The following is a 14,336-nucleotide window of genomic DNA, read 5'->3' as shown; positions in this document are numbered from 1 at the left end:
CCCGATCCCGACGGGAGGGGCTTTCCGACGAGCCAACCAGCGGCCGGGGAGGGGCTTTGGGCGGGCGGGCCTGTGACGCCACGGTCTCGGCTATGGTGGCTGAGCAGTGACACGTCTCCTTCTGGCCCGGGAAGGGGCGGGGGAGCGGGAGCGTGGGATCTCGCGGGATCCCGGAGCGGCTGGATCGGCCCCGGGGCGGCGACACCGGGGGGCCGCCGGCGGCAGCGGCGGGGACGGGCGGGCGGCGCGGCCATGGCGGGGCAGCAGTTCCAGTACGACGACAGCGGCAACACGTTCTTCTACTTCCTCACCAGCTTCGTGGGGCTCATCGTCATCCCCGCCACCTACTACCTGTGGCCGCGGGACCAGCACGCCGGTGAGCGGCCCGGCCCCGGGCACGGCCGGCTCCTCCTCGCACGCTCCGCCCGCCATCCCCCCCGCCGCGGCACAGCGGGGCCGGGCCGGGGCCGCGGCGGGGCCGCCCCGGTGGGGGCTCCCGGCCGGCCCGGCCCGGCCCGGCCCTGCCCCGCCACCCCGGGGGGGCGGCGGCGGCCCCCGCGGGGTGTTCGCCGTCAGCCCCCGAGCGGTGCCCGGGGGGTCCGAGGGGCCGCCCCCCTCCCCGAGCCCGCCCGGCTCCGCGCCGCTGCTCCTGCAGAGTCATCGCTGCGCCGGGGTCCGGGGCTTTGTTCGGGGCTTGGGTTTTCCTGCCTGCCTGCCTTCCCGGAGTGTTTCGGGGCGGGTGACCTAAATTTTAGCCACGGGGAAGAGAATAAGCTATTGAGTTGAGGCCGGAGAGGAAAAGTTACTGGGCTCTGCTTTTTTTGTGCCATAAGGTCACAGCGAGTGTGAAAATCGGATTTAGTTTTTTTCCCCGCTACAAGTCGCGGTTAAATGTCCGAAGGGTTACATTTCAGTTCCAGCCTTCGAGGTGATGCTCTGTATCACCGAGCAATGTTAGAAAGTTTCTCCTGATAGTTCAGAATTTCGTTTCCAAAGTAAATTTCGTCTTTGTCTTTTCTGCATCCCTCTATTCTTGGAAGGAGAAGGCGTTTTGGTATATGGGCTGCACGGGAACACATTTTTAACTGCCGTTTTGAGATTAAAAAGGCTATAGAAATTGTATTTAAAGGCAGGAGTAAACGCTGAGTAAACCAGGGATGCTTGATGCTGGTTCCCACGGCTGAAACCTGCGGACCTCTTAAGAACACTTGTGTCTTGAAATCTGTGAAGAATCCCTTTTGCTCCCTGCATCTTTTTACGTTCAGTATCTGATGCCTACTTGGTGTTTTTGATGCCGTTTTAAATGGCTTGCCAGGGTCTGCTTAACTTAGTTTTATATGTAAAAGAAGTACTCAGCAATGAAACCTTAATCCTGTGCCTTCTGTTGGGGAGTAAGACAACAAATGTTTTGGTGCTAAATAATAGCTGTTCACAGTCTTGATTGCTGACAGATGTGCCTGTGACTTCTGACAGGACCTCTTTGGAGGATTGGTCTCTGCCCTCCAGATACTACCTGTTGTATGGCTGAGGGGTTAGTGCTTTCTGCTGAAAAGAAAGGTTTCTCTGTCTCATCTTTCTGTGTCCTGACTGTTGCAAGAGGGAGGCGTTACTGTTGCTGAAGATGTTTTGTAATCTTTGGGTTGTATTTAAGGAAGAGGGGATAGGAGAGAGGAGATTACTTCTGTAACCTTTTTCCAAAACTCAGTATTTTTGTTTTATTTTTGTTCTGGTGAAGGGTGGGAGGCAGTGGGGGAGAAAATTGCTCTTTCTCTTGAATAATGCTTTATTTCCTCTGTAGTTCTGAAGAGCTGCTTCTTGGGAAAATGGTTGTGACTTACTTGAGATGCTGTATAGAATGGTATGGCCAGCAGGCACACTCAGTGATGTTAACTTCAGTTTCAAGGGGCTGACAGAAGCACGAGAAGCTGTAGAAATGCTGTTGAACTTGGAAACACTTTACTTGCCTTACATATTTGATCTTCAGATATCCTTACAGAATGGCAGGTAGTGAAAACCTGATTTAGGAATATGGCTGTATGGATTTTACTCAGTTTTCAAATAGGCCTGCCATTACACATTACTAATTTCTTTCCTCTATCCAGCATTGTCCAGTATATGGAGGGCCTGTTGCATATTGTGCTGCAATTAGTGCTAGATTCTTACAAGGCTATATCAAACCGTACTTTCCAAAACAAAAGATAAATTTTATTATGCCCTTGGTACAAAAAAAATGAATCAACGAGGTGAAAATTACCAGGCATAGCAATGAATGGAAGTGAAAGAATGATTTCTGCCTCATAATTGTCTTAATGGATTTTAAAATGTGAATATAGTCCAATTTTTAGCATATAGATTAATAGTGTGCCTGCAGTCTCCTGAGTGAGTTCTGTTCTGCAGTCTCTTTTTTAAATGAAGAGTTGAGGTGTTGTGCAGATCAACATTGGGAACTAATGTTGATCTATGAAGTAAGATCTTACTAAGTAAGTCTGCTAAGTAGTAAAATATTGTGTTGTTTGAGTTGTTTAAGTGTGTGGCTCCTGGGTGGCTCATTTCCAGCAAAATCCCCTCAGTAGTTTTCTCACAGCTTTTTGTATTAATTCAACCATACCTGCCCTGGCATTTGAACCAGATTTCAAGAATAAATTAAAACCTTATAATGATGCCAAGTACAGATTGTTCAGCCATGACTTTATGTTTTCAGAGTAATTCACTATTTTAAAAAAACCAACAAACCAAGACAAAACCAAAACACACATTTCAGAAGCTGAGAGAAGGCCTATGTCTTGAGAAGTTTTCCAGCACTGTTAGTTCCCGATTCCTTTAGTAAGCAGGAATATCTGGATGTTGACATGAGATGTTTATTTTTATGTTCATTTAGAGCAGGGTTTCCAACTAGAGGGGCACAGTGCTGGACCAAATTGAATAAGCTCTGGCGAGACCTGTGCTTTCTGTGCATAGAACTAACTAACATTTTTGTTGTGGAACTGTGTTTTGCCATGCCTGTGCTGGAGAACCCAGCCTTTGTGGCCCTGGGTGGAGTTGGTGAAGTGCAGCTGGACAGGTGAGCTGTTTCAGCTGCAGCTGGAGGAGAGCCTGCAGGCAGAGAAAAGAGCAGGTCAGAGAGAACTTTTGAAGCAGATCAGATGCCTGCCCTCCTTGCTTCAAGACCCTTTCTGCAATGCAAAGCAGAGCTTCCAGAAGACACACACCAGATTCCTTTTTTGGTAAAAACTAGGTTGGAAGATGAGCTTCAGCCACATTGTTTTGTAAGAGGAGACTAGAGCTAGTCTGAAGCAAGAGCATAATGCTTTTAGCGGGGAGGTCGAACCTTTGGTGCTTGCAGTTGCCTTCTACAAGTGCACTGCCGTGGATTGCTGGTGTGTGATACAGGTAGAGAGTGCCAGTGGAGGGAGAGGAACAGCAAAAATCTGGAAATTGCTGATGGCCTGTAGCATTCTAGGATTTGTTCTGTGCTGCAGTTTTGTAGTAAATGCTCATAGAATAAATAAACCCCCGAAACCTCAGTGTTTGTTTTCGCTCTAGTGAAGATTGGAGAGTAAGACTGTATCTATATTGCTTTACTACACCAAGGAAACTCAAAATGTGTTGCCTGATGTCAGATTTTTAGTAGGATAGCCATTAAGATTTTGCTGTTAGTGCTGCTTAAAATAAACTTCTGAAAGGCCTTTTCAGTACTACTCTTGGGAAGAACAGCAAGATTTGTGTCTCAAAAGTCCTGAGTAAAATTTGAGCTGCTTTTATTTCCTGAGTGTCTAAACCTGCCTCCTCCAGACGTTCTGAGAGAGTCCATGTGAAGTGTTGCTGCTAATATTTGGGAGAGTTTTGCTGTGATGTGCTAGTCACCCTGTGAACTGTCCTATAATTTCATTACCTCAGCTTTGATAAACCAAACAAGCAGATAATTTACTTTTTAAACTGCATTTATCCCAGTGACTTTGCCTCCTCGGTGTTCACTCTAGAGCTAATAAGGCTCTCATAAAAGGTTAATTGTACAGCTTTGTGTCTTGGGCTGCAGTTTCATAACTGCATCGAGGTAGTAGTGCTGTAACACAGTAAGTTTTATTTCTCACCCTCCCTTGTGCCAGATAGAGCACCCGAGCAGTGTGGGTGACTTGAAGAAACTTGTTTTAGCTAAGATTAATTTTTGCTTTTTTTTTTCTTCTTTTTTTCTTCTTTCAGTCTTACTTTTGATGTGTGTGAGTTTCTGGGTAGGACTTTGTAGATGCTGGGGGTGGTGCAGGATGTGACAGTGAGGGAAGAAGATTGATCCTTTCAGTGGTGGTGATGGCTTCAGGTGATGGTGAAACTGCTATAATTGCTTATCCTTGACTGGTATCTTGAGAACATATATGTGTTTTATTACTGAAAGAATTTGATACTTTTTTCTGGATCACCTCTGTTTTGGGAAAATACTAGTATAAATTTAGCCTAATTACTGTGAGGAAAACTATTGCAAGGAGTGCTCTCAATTTGGAACAAAAAGTATGATTGCTAAAAAGTTATGCTGGTGCAGATTTGCTTCTTAATGAGAAAGTACTTTCTGCAATGGGAATTTTTAAGTTGTCTTTCAACAAATTAATTGCAAGAGTTGAAGAAAAGATGGTTTTTCTTCTCAGCAGTTTGGGGTAGAGGAGTGCCCATCAAAGTATCTTCCTATCGTTGGACTTGCTTTGAACCAGTTTCAGTGAAGGCTTATGTAGATTAAATGTCAGAATCTAGAAAGGGAATGGAGAGCAAGAGGTGAATGAGTTTAGCTGGATAATTTGCCAGTTGTTGCACAATGCTGATGTGTTTGCTGAACTTCGTGTACTTTTTGACTTCCACCTGTGCTGCTGAACTGAGACTCATAAAGCTGTGCTCAAACAGGTGGTCATAGGCTGTGATGTGCTTTGTAGTTAAGTGCATCTATCTGGAAGTTTTTCATTTTATCTATTGGTTTTAGTTTCTTTAGGTTTGTGTTAAATAAATTATCCTGTTTTAGGTAATTTGGTATTCATAATGTATTACAAAGTTGCTGGATAGAATAAATGTCTCTATTCTGAGTCTTTTACAGTAACTTGAACAAAAAGAAGATGTTGAAAATAGTTTGGAACCCCCCAAGAATAACAGCTATGAAGGCAGGGATACCATTAATAAAAGTTTGCAGTCTCTAATAGAAAAGAGGCTGTAGCAGCTATTCTGCTTGGAACACAGATCTTCCTTCTGGAAGTGTAAGAATAGAAAAACCTGCTGTAGGAAAGGAAAAAAAGAAAAAATGAAAAAGATCTGCTGCATTTTTGTATGTAGGAAAAAGTAATGATATGAAGTGGATAAAAGCTGTTCAGTGTACTTTCAGTATAATAGAGATCCATACAGAGTGTGTGTGTGGTTTTTTGTTTGTTTGTTTTTGGTTGGTTGTTTGTGTTTAGCTTTTGTTGGGGGGCGGGGGGCGTTGTTGTTGTTGTTGGGGAGCCCTGGCTATATGTGGTTCTGTTGCTCTTTAACCTTTTTCCCTTGCACTCTGCCCTCAAACAGAAACAAGCGTTTCTATTTGAGATGTAGTAAAATTTTTTTGAAGAGCACTGGGTCAATACAAAGAATACCTTTAAAAAAATCTGGCTAAAAGAGGCTATTCCCTGCCAATCTTTGAAGATGCCATGCCTCTAGGAAGTAGCACAGGCAGTTTGAGAGCTCTGGTTCTAGGCCAGCCTTTTTGCTTTGAGGGTGGGCAGAGTGCAGCAACATTTTAAAAATACAGCTTACTAGGTGGCTATTAAAAGGGGGACTATAATGTAATGTTGAAACCTAATAAGCTGTAATACTGTTTTGAAGCAGTGGTGGTTTTTGCATACTTCTATAGTTAGGCAGTACTTGACACCCACTTTCAAAACCTTGAGTAGAAGACCTGAGAAAGATTTTCTGTATTAAGAACCATATTTCTGTGTATACCTGCCCACTATACTAGGTATCTCTATGTAGTAGTGTAAATATGAAGGTTTCTCTGTAATTTTTTGGTACATTTTTCATCTGTGTATCTTGAGGCTGTTTTCAGAGATTCATAATAATCCCCTGCTTTAAGATGAAAGTAAGGGAGCAGAGGCTATAAAGTTTATTTGGCTCTCTAAGGACAAGCAGTGAGTCTGCAACTTAGATGTGACTCAAGCCAGTGCAGAGAATGCAGGCAGTGATTCTTCTGTTTTATCTGGAATGGATTAATGAGCATTTCTATCCCACAGCAGCTGGGGGAGATGCTGCTTCCACTCCTGGTAAAATTCTTCTGTGCTGCTTCTAATCCTCTAGTGTGAGATAAGATTGGTTGGAGTGGGTTAATTGTGATGCCTGTTCATGGCCACAGCTGACTGAAATCTCATTAAGCTTACTCCAGAAGTATTTCACAGCATTTTGGTATTTGCTAATACAGGATAAAGTACAGGATGCTGGTAAAGGACAGGATAAAAGGACAGGATAAAACCACAGGATGCCACGCTCATTGCTACTGCGGTGGATAAGCACGAGTGTGAAAACTTGATATCTGTGAATATAAACATTTTGTGCCCATATGTGTGTGTGCTTATCCTTTCCTGTTAATATAACCTTTCATCATTGTGTCAGGAAGTGGGAGGAGAGTCAGTGAAACACAGTTATGCATTTAAGAACTGTTTCTTACATATAAATTCAGATTTTTGAGGTACTGAGAGGTTGAGTGTACCATGGTTGACTTAAACCATTTTAAGTTCAGAAAAACACAGCTTATTTGGTGACTGTTAAAAGGCAGAATACAATGTAATTGTGATGTTTAATGCTATTTTGGTAAATTTTTTATATATTGCTATTTTGAAGCAGTAGGGTTTTTTTGAGAAGCATTTGAAGAAGGGGCAAACATTATGAGATGTCACTGGTAGTGCCTAGCAATTATCTCTAAAAATATTTTTCAAAACAAAGCATTTGTATAGAGTTATCCAAACTGCTCTGTTATTTCTGGGGAAAATAAAAAGCCTGTCATTTCATGGAATTTTTTAAGTATTGTAATGTTATTATGAGCACTGTGGCTTCCTAGCAGTAAAATAAAATTAATAGCCCTTTGTTAGAGATTAGTTGAGCAGTTTCAAAATTCTCCAGAACACTTAACTCTGAAGAGCTTTTTGTGGCAAGTTGAAGACCAAGCTATTACAAGAACTTTACTTCCACTGTATGCACATGAAAATAAAGTAGTTTTTATTTTTAAAAAATTCAACCTTTGTTACGGAAGCTTATGTAAACTGTGTCCTCAGTTTTATTACACACCTTGTTCATTTAATACTTGCTTCAAGGGTATCTTCATTACTCACACAGATGATACTAAACTATCAGGACATACAGGCTACGTATTAGAGAATTCAAGTTGGTGCTATCTAACCTGATAAATTCAATAGTGAAGTGTGATGATTCAGTTATGGTCTCAGGAGCAGCTAAACCATTCTGACAGGGGGAGCAGGAATTTTGAGAGAGGAGCAAGGTAAATGACAAAGAATGGAATGAACAGGTTTTTTTGTGGTTGGTTGGTTGGTTTGTTTCGTTTGCTTGATTGTGGTGGAGGTTTTTTTTTTTTTATTTGTTCTTCAAATTCATGCTTGTGAAGAAGGGTTTAGATCTGCTGCAATTTGAATAAGTATAAACTACGTTTCTGCTGTGTCCTTGTGACCCTGCAGTGCTACCTTCTCCCACTGTGAGGTTTGCAGACCTTTCCCTCAGTTATTAGCCAGGACCTGACACCCACGTGTCTCTGTTTCGTGGTGAGGGGGGCCATGCTGGCTAGAACATACTAAGAACAGGGAGAAGCCCCAAAATAAGTGCTTAATTTCTTACCTGAGCAAAAAGATTAGTGTCTGCTCCAGTTTTTAAATAATTGTACGATTAAGAAGATTGAAGAGGTGTTTTCAGATTTTCACTTAGTATTCCCCTTTTACAGAAAATTGCTTACAAGTTTTTTAAATTCAGAAGATTCCTTTATCTTGGTTTGCTGGATGAACTGTTTGAAACTAGAATATTTGCAAGGATTGTGGCTTCTGCAAAGGCTTACCAATAAAGTTTCAAATACCCTTTTTTCTTTAGAAACAAAGGAATGGATATTCCGGGTCAGGTCAGGTGTCTCTTTTATGCGGTGTTACAGAAGTGTATGCCTTAAGGAAGGAATAACAGGACAAGCATAAATGCTGCTTCCTTTGCACGTTCTCCGTTTCCAGTGGTTTTCAGCTCAGCAACTCTTTTATTATAGCATCTCTACCATCCTATGGCAAGGGGACCACCAGCTCAGCTGCCCGCCCTGCAAATAATCCTCTTTGTTTTGCACCATCTTCTGATGTTACTTGACGATCCTTATTTCCTCTACTGGAAGAGGCAGTAAACGTTCAGTTCTGTCTGTCCTGGCTGTCACTTAGGTTTTTTACAGCCTTCTATTACCTCTCCTTGCTCTTGACTCTCTCCCACCTGGAAGATTTGTAGCTTATATCTTGAACATAAATCTTCTCGTATGTTTGATGACCCTTGCTCACCTTAATCGAATGTTTTCTAGTTGCCCCTCTTTGAAAGGTGGAGACTAGGACAGGGCATCATACTTGAGGTTGTACGTGCCTCAAACTTATGTGGTGGAATAACGTTCCCCTCCTTTCCTCATAGGAATGCTCTAAGCATTTGCCGTGATTTTTATAACAAATAAACGTTCAGCTGAGGTTTATACAGGGCGGTTTTTCACAACACCTAAACTGCATTCCTGAGAGATAATGGTCAGCCTCAAGTTCACCGTAGTATATATAACATTAGGATAGTTCCCATTGCTCTTCACATTTTCATACCCTGAATTTCGCTTGCCGTTCTGTAGTGTACTCACTTGATCTTTACGACTCTTGAGGATGCCCTTGTCCTTGTTACCCAGAGTGGGTTAAAATCATCCAGAAGCCTTATTTTACTTCTCACTCTTTTGCTCAGGTTACTTGTTAGTGAAATGTGAGTGTTGTAGGTGCAATTCCTGCAGAGCTCCTGGTGATTTCCTTCTGTTGGCCGTTCACTCTGTCTTCTAGTCACATATTTATTTTTGCAATAGTTAGATGGTTGTCCTGAAAGACTTCAGCAAGGAACCTTTCAAAAGCCTTTTGGAAAGCACAGACTATATCAGTAGTATCTCCTCTTCCGTAAGTTTACTTCCTTTAGAGGACTTCACCTTCACGAAGCCCCACTGATGATAACTGGATGTATGGTACTTATCCCTGTGTCCGCTAACTCAGTCCTTTATTATAGTTTCTTCGAGGTGTGCATCAGAACAACACTGAACACAGGCATTTTTAGTGATTGGTGATACGCTAAGTGACTTTCGTCTACATTTGTTTTGGATTGAATGATTCTTGTTTCCTACCACACGAAACTGATAAAATCAACCTTATAATTAAGAATGTGTATTCTTGGAGCCCAGCATTATTGTTGTTGGTTTCATCTAAAGTTGTTAACCTTGACCCACGTGGGTGTCGTTCCATATTAAAATGTCCAGTTTCCTGATTCTTCTCAGATTACATTAAAGTTTTGCAATACACCTGTAGGTCCAGCTCTACTATAAATGTGATAATTTAGGTGATGTATAGCTTAAAATTTAGTATAGTTGTTCCCACTGATGGTTTTGTCAGTGCAAATAAGGCAGTATACTAATAAGAAAGGCAGGGTTTGGAAATGGCTTGATTAGGAGTAGTGCAATGTGGAACTGTGCCCTGAGACCAGCAAGGCTGACTGTAAACAGAAAGTTTGAGTAAGTAAACTCTGAAAAGAAGTTAACTTGCAAGATGTTGAATCATCTTATGTTGCTGTGTATTAAAATTTTTAGTAAGAAATGCTATATTTTAGTCGGCACCTACGTGTGGAACTGTGTGAATGAAAGGTTACTTTTTGTCCCTTTTAAGCTCAATCTAGTTGCTGCAAAACATGCTCTGGAAAAAGCAGCCTTTCTACCTGAGTCTTTCACAGGACTTTTTGTAGTTTATGGACTGCTTGGAGCTTTAATGTGACTCAAAGCACATGCCATTTTCTTGATTATTTCTATGAATATTTGCTAGACAGAAAAAATCTTTTTGAGAACAACTAGGGTCAGATTATTCATCTGTAAATGTTGCAGTGAAGAGGCTAACTTGGACAGGACCTCTTTATAGCTAAACTCAAGGTAATGACAACAATTCTTACAATAATAGACATTAAAGTTAGAAAGCAGATATTAGATCATTTCATTCTTTACTGTTATTGTCAGTACAAAGTACTGAAACACACTTTTTCCCCCCCTTTTTTCCTTTTTCCTTTTTTTCCCCTATTCTTCCTTTTTTTTTTCTTTTCCCCCCCTTCTTTCCTTTTTTCCTCTTTTATTTTTTCCTTTTTTCCTGTCTTCCTTTTTTCTTTTTTCCCCTTTTTTCTTTTTTTTTCTTTTTTTCTTTTTTTTTCCTTTTTTTTTCCTCCTTTCTTTTTCTTTTTTAAAATCTTAATGAAAGCACTCTTGGTCATTTGTATGATTCTGGATTTAAGCAAGTGCATTTTAGAACTCTTTAAAATTAATTTAATTTAGTTCATGCCTCTTTAATTTGGAGTTTTGCAGTGAAAGTCAATCCTATTATATTAAGGTTTGAAATTACTTAGTACTTCAGAGGAGTTGCTGACTTTGTGCATTTACTGTGAATTTGAATCCTGTCTTTTAATTGCTGGCAAAGATGGGTTACTATTTTAAGACATTTAATATCAGTGTTATCAGTGTTTATTAGTAACTTTTTTGTAGAGTTTTTCCTAACACTGATTTTTAAATTGTTCTCAGTCACCATACTGTACTCAGTTACTATACTCCACATATATCGAGTATTATTTTATAATAATTATCAAGGAAAATGTCAATAGAGTTAAGCAAAATGGCCTAGTAAGGCAGTAGGGTAGCCTTTTCATACTTATATTCTTCAGCTGTTATCTGCGAAACGCTTCAGTGCTTAAGAAGTAAATTTGTTCAGAGATCCTCAGTTCGAGACCTCAGTAAATAAATAAATTGTTCATACAGTTGTTTAATTTCTGTGATTGTTGAAGCAGGAAAAAGCCCAAGACCTCAGATTTTGTGTACAGATACATATACATAGCTGTTGAAAGTAAATGGGAAGAACCTATTTAGTGCACAGTTTAGTGGATTAAAACTGTAGAACCCTGAATAAAACCCAGCAAACCCGGAAACTCAAGAGCGGTGTTTCAACTGAACCTGTTGCCCTCAGTTTTAACAGAACAGGTTTATGTTCAGGGCTGCAGTACTCTTGGGTTGTAGCCTTTACTCAAGACTTGCATGCTGTGTGTATTACTTGCATCTCTCGATGCTTTCCATAGGTACATTTGAGTGTAGAGAGAGGATGACGTGCTGCAAATAAGTTTTGTGAAAGTCTGTTTTTAAAGTGATCTTGGCATATCCTAGGGCTGCAGAGCTGTGTCAGTCTGTGTTCCTTGCTGAAAGATGTAATTTTCTTTTGAAACCAAGCAGCATTCTCCTTTGGGTGAATTGTCTGCATCTGGTGGGCAGAATGTTTCATGTGCACCTCTTCCTTCCTATTTCTCTTTCTCACAGGGTCCACTGGAGCTGTATTTTAGACTTTCTGCCTTTGCTTTTTTTGGTAGCCTGGAGGTAGAAAGGACATAAGAGGCTAGGAAGTACTTCTTTTCTCTCCTGCTGTTTGAGGTAGAATGATGGAAAACCAGTGGCTTCCATGTATTCTGGGTATTAGTTTTTTTGGTAGCTTTTGGCTGTCCTACAAATAAACTTTGATATTTTTAAACTTTTATATGCTTTATAAGCACTGATGCCAATAGCCTTATCTGTGGTATTTTTTTCCCTGAAGCTGACCTGTGTTTGTTGCAGCTAAAACAATATTCTGGAGATTAAAACTTTTCTGTACAATTCCATGTGTACTTCTTTCCATTCTATCACTTCTGAAAGATTTACCCACTTCCAATAAGTGTGTAATTCTTGTTTCTTTCCTAAGGAGGATGAAAAAGAATATTCCTTAGGTTTTCTTTTGGATCACTTCTTGGGACCTCCAGAACCTGGAGATTAGGTCTAGGTAGGGATCGTTTGTTGAGCATTCCTAAGGATTAAGTGTATCCTCCTGTTTCTTTGGAAACAAATATATAAGATGGGTGAACTTCAAAACCAAGCTTAAAAGTCAGAAGTGGCTCAGTTGTAGACACAATCTATGGAAACAGCAAATCCAGCCTGTGAATAGCTTCCCTCTGTGTTCATGTGTACTGTGTTCTTCACCCACTGTGTGATAGGTAAATGAACAGAGGTTGAGACAGGTATGAGAAGGACTGTTGCCTCACGAGAATGGATCAAACTGTAGAACAGGTTACTCAGAAGGACAGTGAGCTCTCTGTCCTTGAAGCTACTCGAAGGCCTACAGCCAGACCTTGAACAGCTGCTTTGTTGACTCTCTGGAGCAGCAGGGTTGGATTAGGTGATCTCCAGAGATCTCTTCCAGCCTGAAGTGTTTAATTGTTCTGTTTTTACCCAAGAACTGTATGGTCTAGGTTACCCACCCAGAAAGAGCAGATACCTCTGGCTTACAGACCTGAATATTCCAGAGGTATATGTAGGTTCTGATCAAGGGAAGTCAATTGTTTACTTAAACATTCTCCACTTATACCCATGTTGTCACCTGGAATACAAAGGAAGTGACTGCAATATCAACAAGGGAAGACCAACCTATGTCATCTACCTAAACTTCTGTAAGGCCTCTGTGACGGTCCCACACAACATCCTTATCTTCAAATTGGAGAGATACAAGTTGAAGGCTGGACTATTCAGTGAAAAAATAATTGGCTCGATGGGTGCTGCCAGAGAGTTGTGGTCAATGACTCTGTCCAGGTGGAGACTGGTGCTGAGGGATGTCCCTCGGGGCTCTGTCTCTAGTGACATAGTAAGATCGAGTGCACCCTCAGCAAGTTTGCAGATGACACAAAGCTGAACGGTGCAGTTGACACTCCTGAAGGATGGGATGCCATCCAGAGGAACCTGGACAAACTTGAGAAGTGGGCCTGTGAGAACATCGTGAGTTTCAACAAGTCCAAGTGCAAAGTGCTGCATCTGGGTCAGGGCAATCCCAGACATGAGTACAGGCTGGAGAAGAACTCATTGAGAGAAGCCCTGTGGAGAAGGACATGGGGGTTCTTGTGGATGAAAAGCTGGACGTGAGCCAGCAGTGTGTGCTTGCAGCCCACAGACTCACCTGTATCCTGGGCTGCCTCAAGAGAAGTGAGGCCAGTGGGCTGAGGGATGTGGTTCTGTCCCTCAGCTCTAGTCTTGTGAAACCTGTGTCCAGGTCTGGGGTCCTCAGTACAAGAAAGACATGGACTTGTTCGAAGAAGTCCAGAGGAGGACCCTAAAGATTTATCAGAGGGCTGGAGTGCCCCCTCTATGAAGATAGCCTGAGAGAACTGAAGTTGTTCAGCCTGGAGAAGAAAAGGCTCTGAATAGACCTTATTGTAGCTTTTCAGTACTTAAAGAGGACTTAGAGTGAATATAACTATCACACAGGTGAATAGTTATAGGACGGTGTGTCGATGTGTTTTTAAAAGAAGGAGAGATTTAGATTAGATGTTAGGAAGAAATTCTTTACTGTGAGGGTGGCAAGGAACTGAAGGAGGTTGCCCAGGGACGTTGTGGATGCCCTGTCCCTGGCAGTGTTCAAAGCCAGATTGCACAGGGCTTTGAGCAACCTGGTCTAGTGAGTGGCATCCCTGCTCAGGACAGGGGGTTTCAGACTAGATGATCCTTAAGGTCCCTTCCAACCCAACCATTCTATGGTGCTTTCTGAATAAATAACAGAGATGGTACACAGATTTTCTTTTGTATCAGTACTAGTTGTATTTCTTGACAACTTGAAAAGTATATTAAGATGTAGTTTTGGCTGGATATTCGTATACATTTGTTAAGGTATTATACACAGGTACCTGTGAGAACCCTTGTGAGTCAGAATTGTATTGGCAAAAATCTGCTTGTGTATCAGGAACTTTGGATGGGTCTGGAACAATTTGGAGGGAAATAAAGCAAGTGTGGGATGCTTTCCCAGATTATTTACAGAAGTGAACTGCAGTCGGCATCATCATCTGAGAGGGTGCTTTAACAATATCTCGATGAAAGGATTGTTGTCAGTGAAATTAACTCAAAAGCCCAGGGATGTGTTATGCTTTTGCTTTTCAAGGCTGTTTAATACCTATTTTAAAAACGTAGGAGAGATTCACTATTGTTAAGGGGTTTGCCCATCGAATGAGAAGTCATTTTGACTAAAGATAAAGCATTTCCCCCC

The 14,336-nt window shown here is 41.6% G+C and overlaps 1 protein-coding gene across 1 annotated transcript in view; it reads left to right on the top strand.

Annotated features, from left to right (window-relative positions):
• Positions 1-200: 200 nt before the first annotated feature.
• Positions 201-14,336, top strand: part of SEC63 (SEC63 homolog, protein translocation regulator) — a 60,284-nt gene continuing 46,148 nt past the window's right edge. Inside the window, exon 1 of the mRNA XM_027895416.1 lies at positions 201-376. Coding sequence (XP_027751217.1) covers positions 253-376 — 124 coding nt within the window. The 5' untranslated portion in view covers positions 201-252. The remainder of the gene's footprint in view (positions 377-14,336) is intronic.

Source organism: Empidonax traillii, unplaced genomic scaffold (genome assembly GCF_003031625.1).
Source record: "Empidonax traillii isolate 1590-97213 ecotype Southwest subspecies unplaced genomic scaffold, ASM303162v1 scaffold16:size2589160, whole genome shotgun sequence".
Taxonomy (NCBI): domain Eukaryota; kingdom Metazoa; phylum Chordata; class Aves; order Passeriformes; family Tyrannidae; genus Empidonax; species Empidonax traillii.
This window is presented reverse-complemented; position numbering and strand designations above follow the sequence as displayed.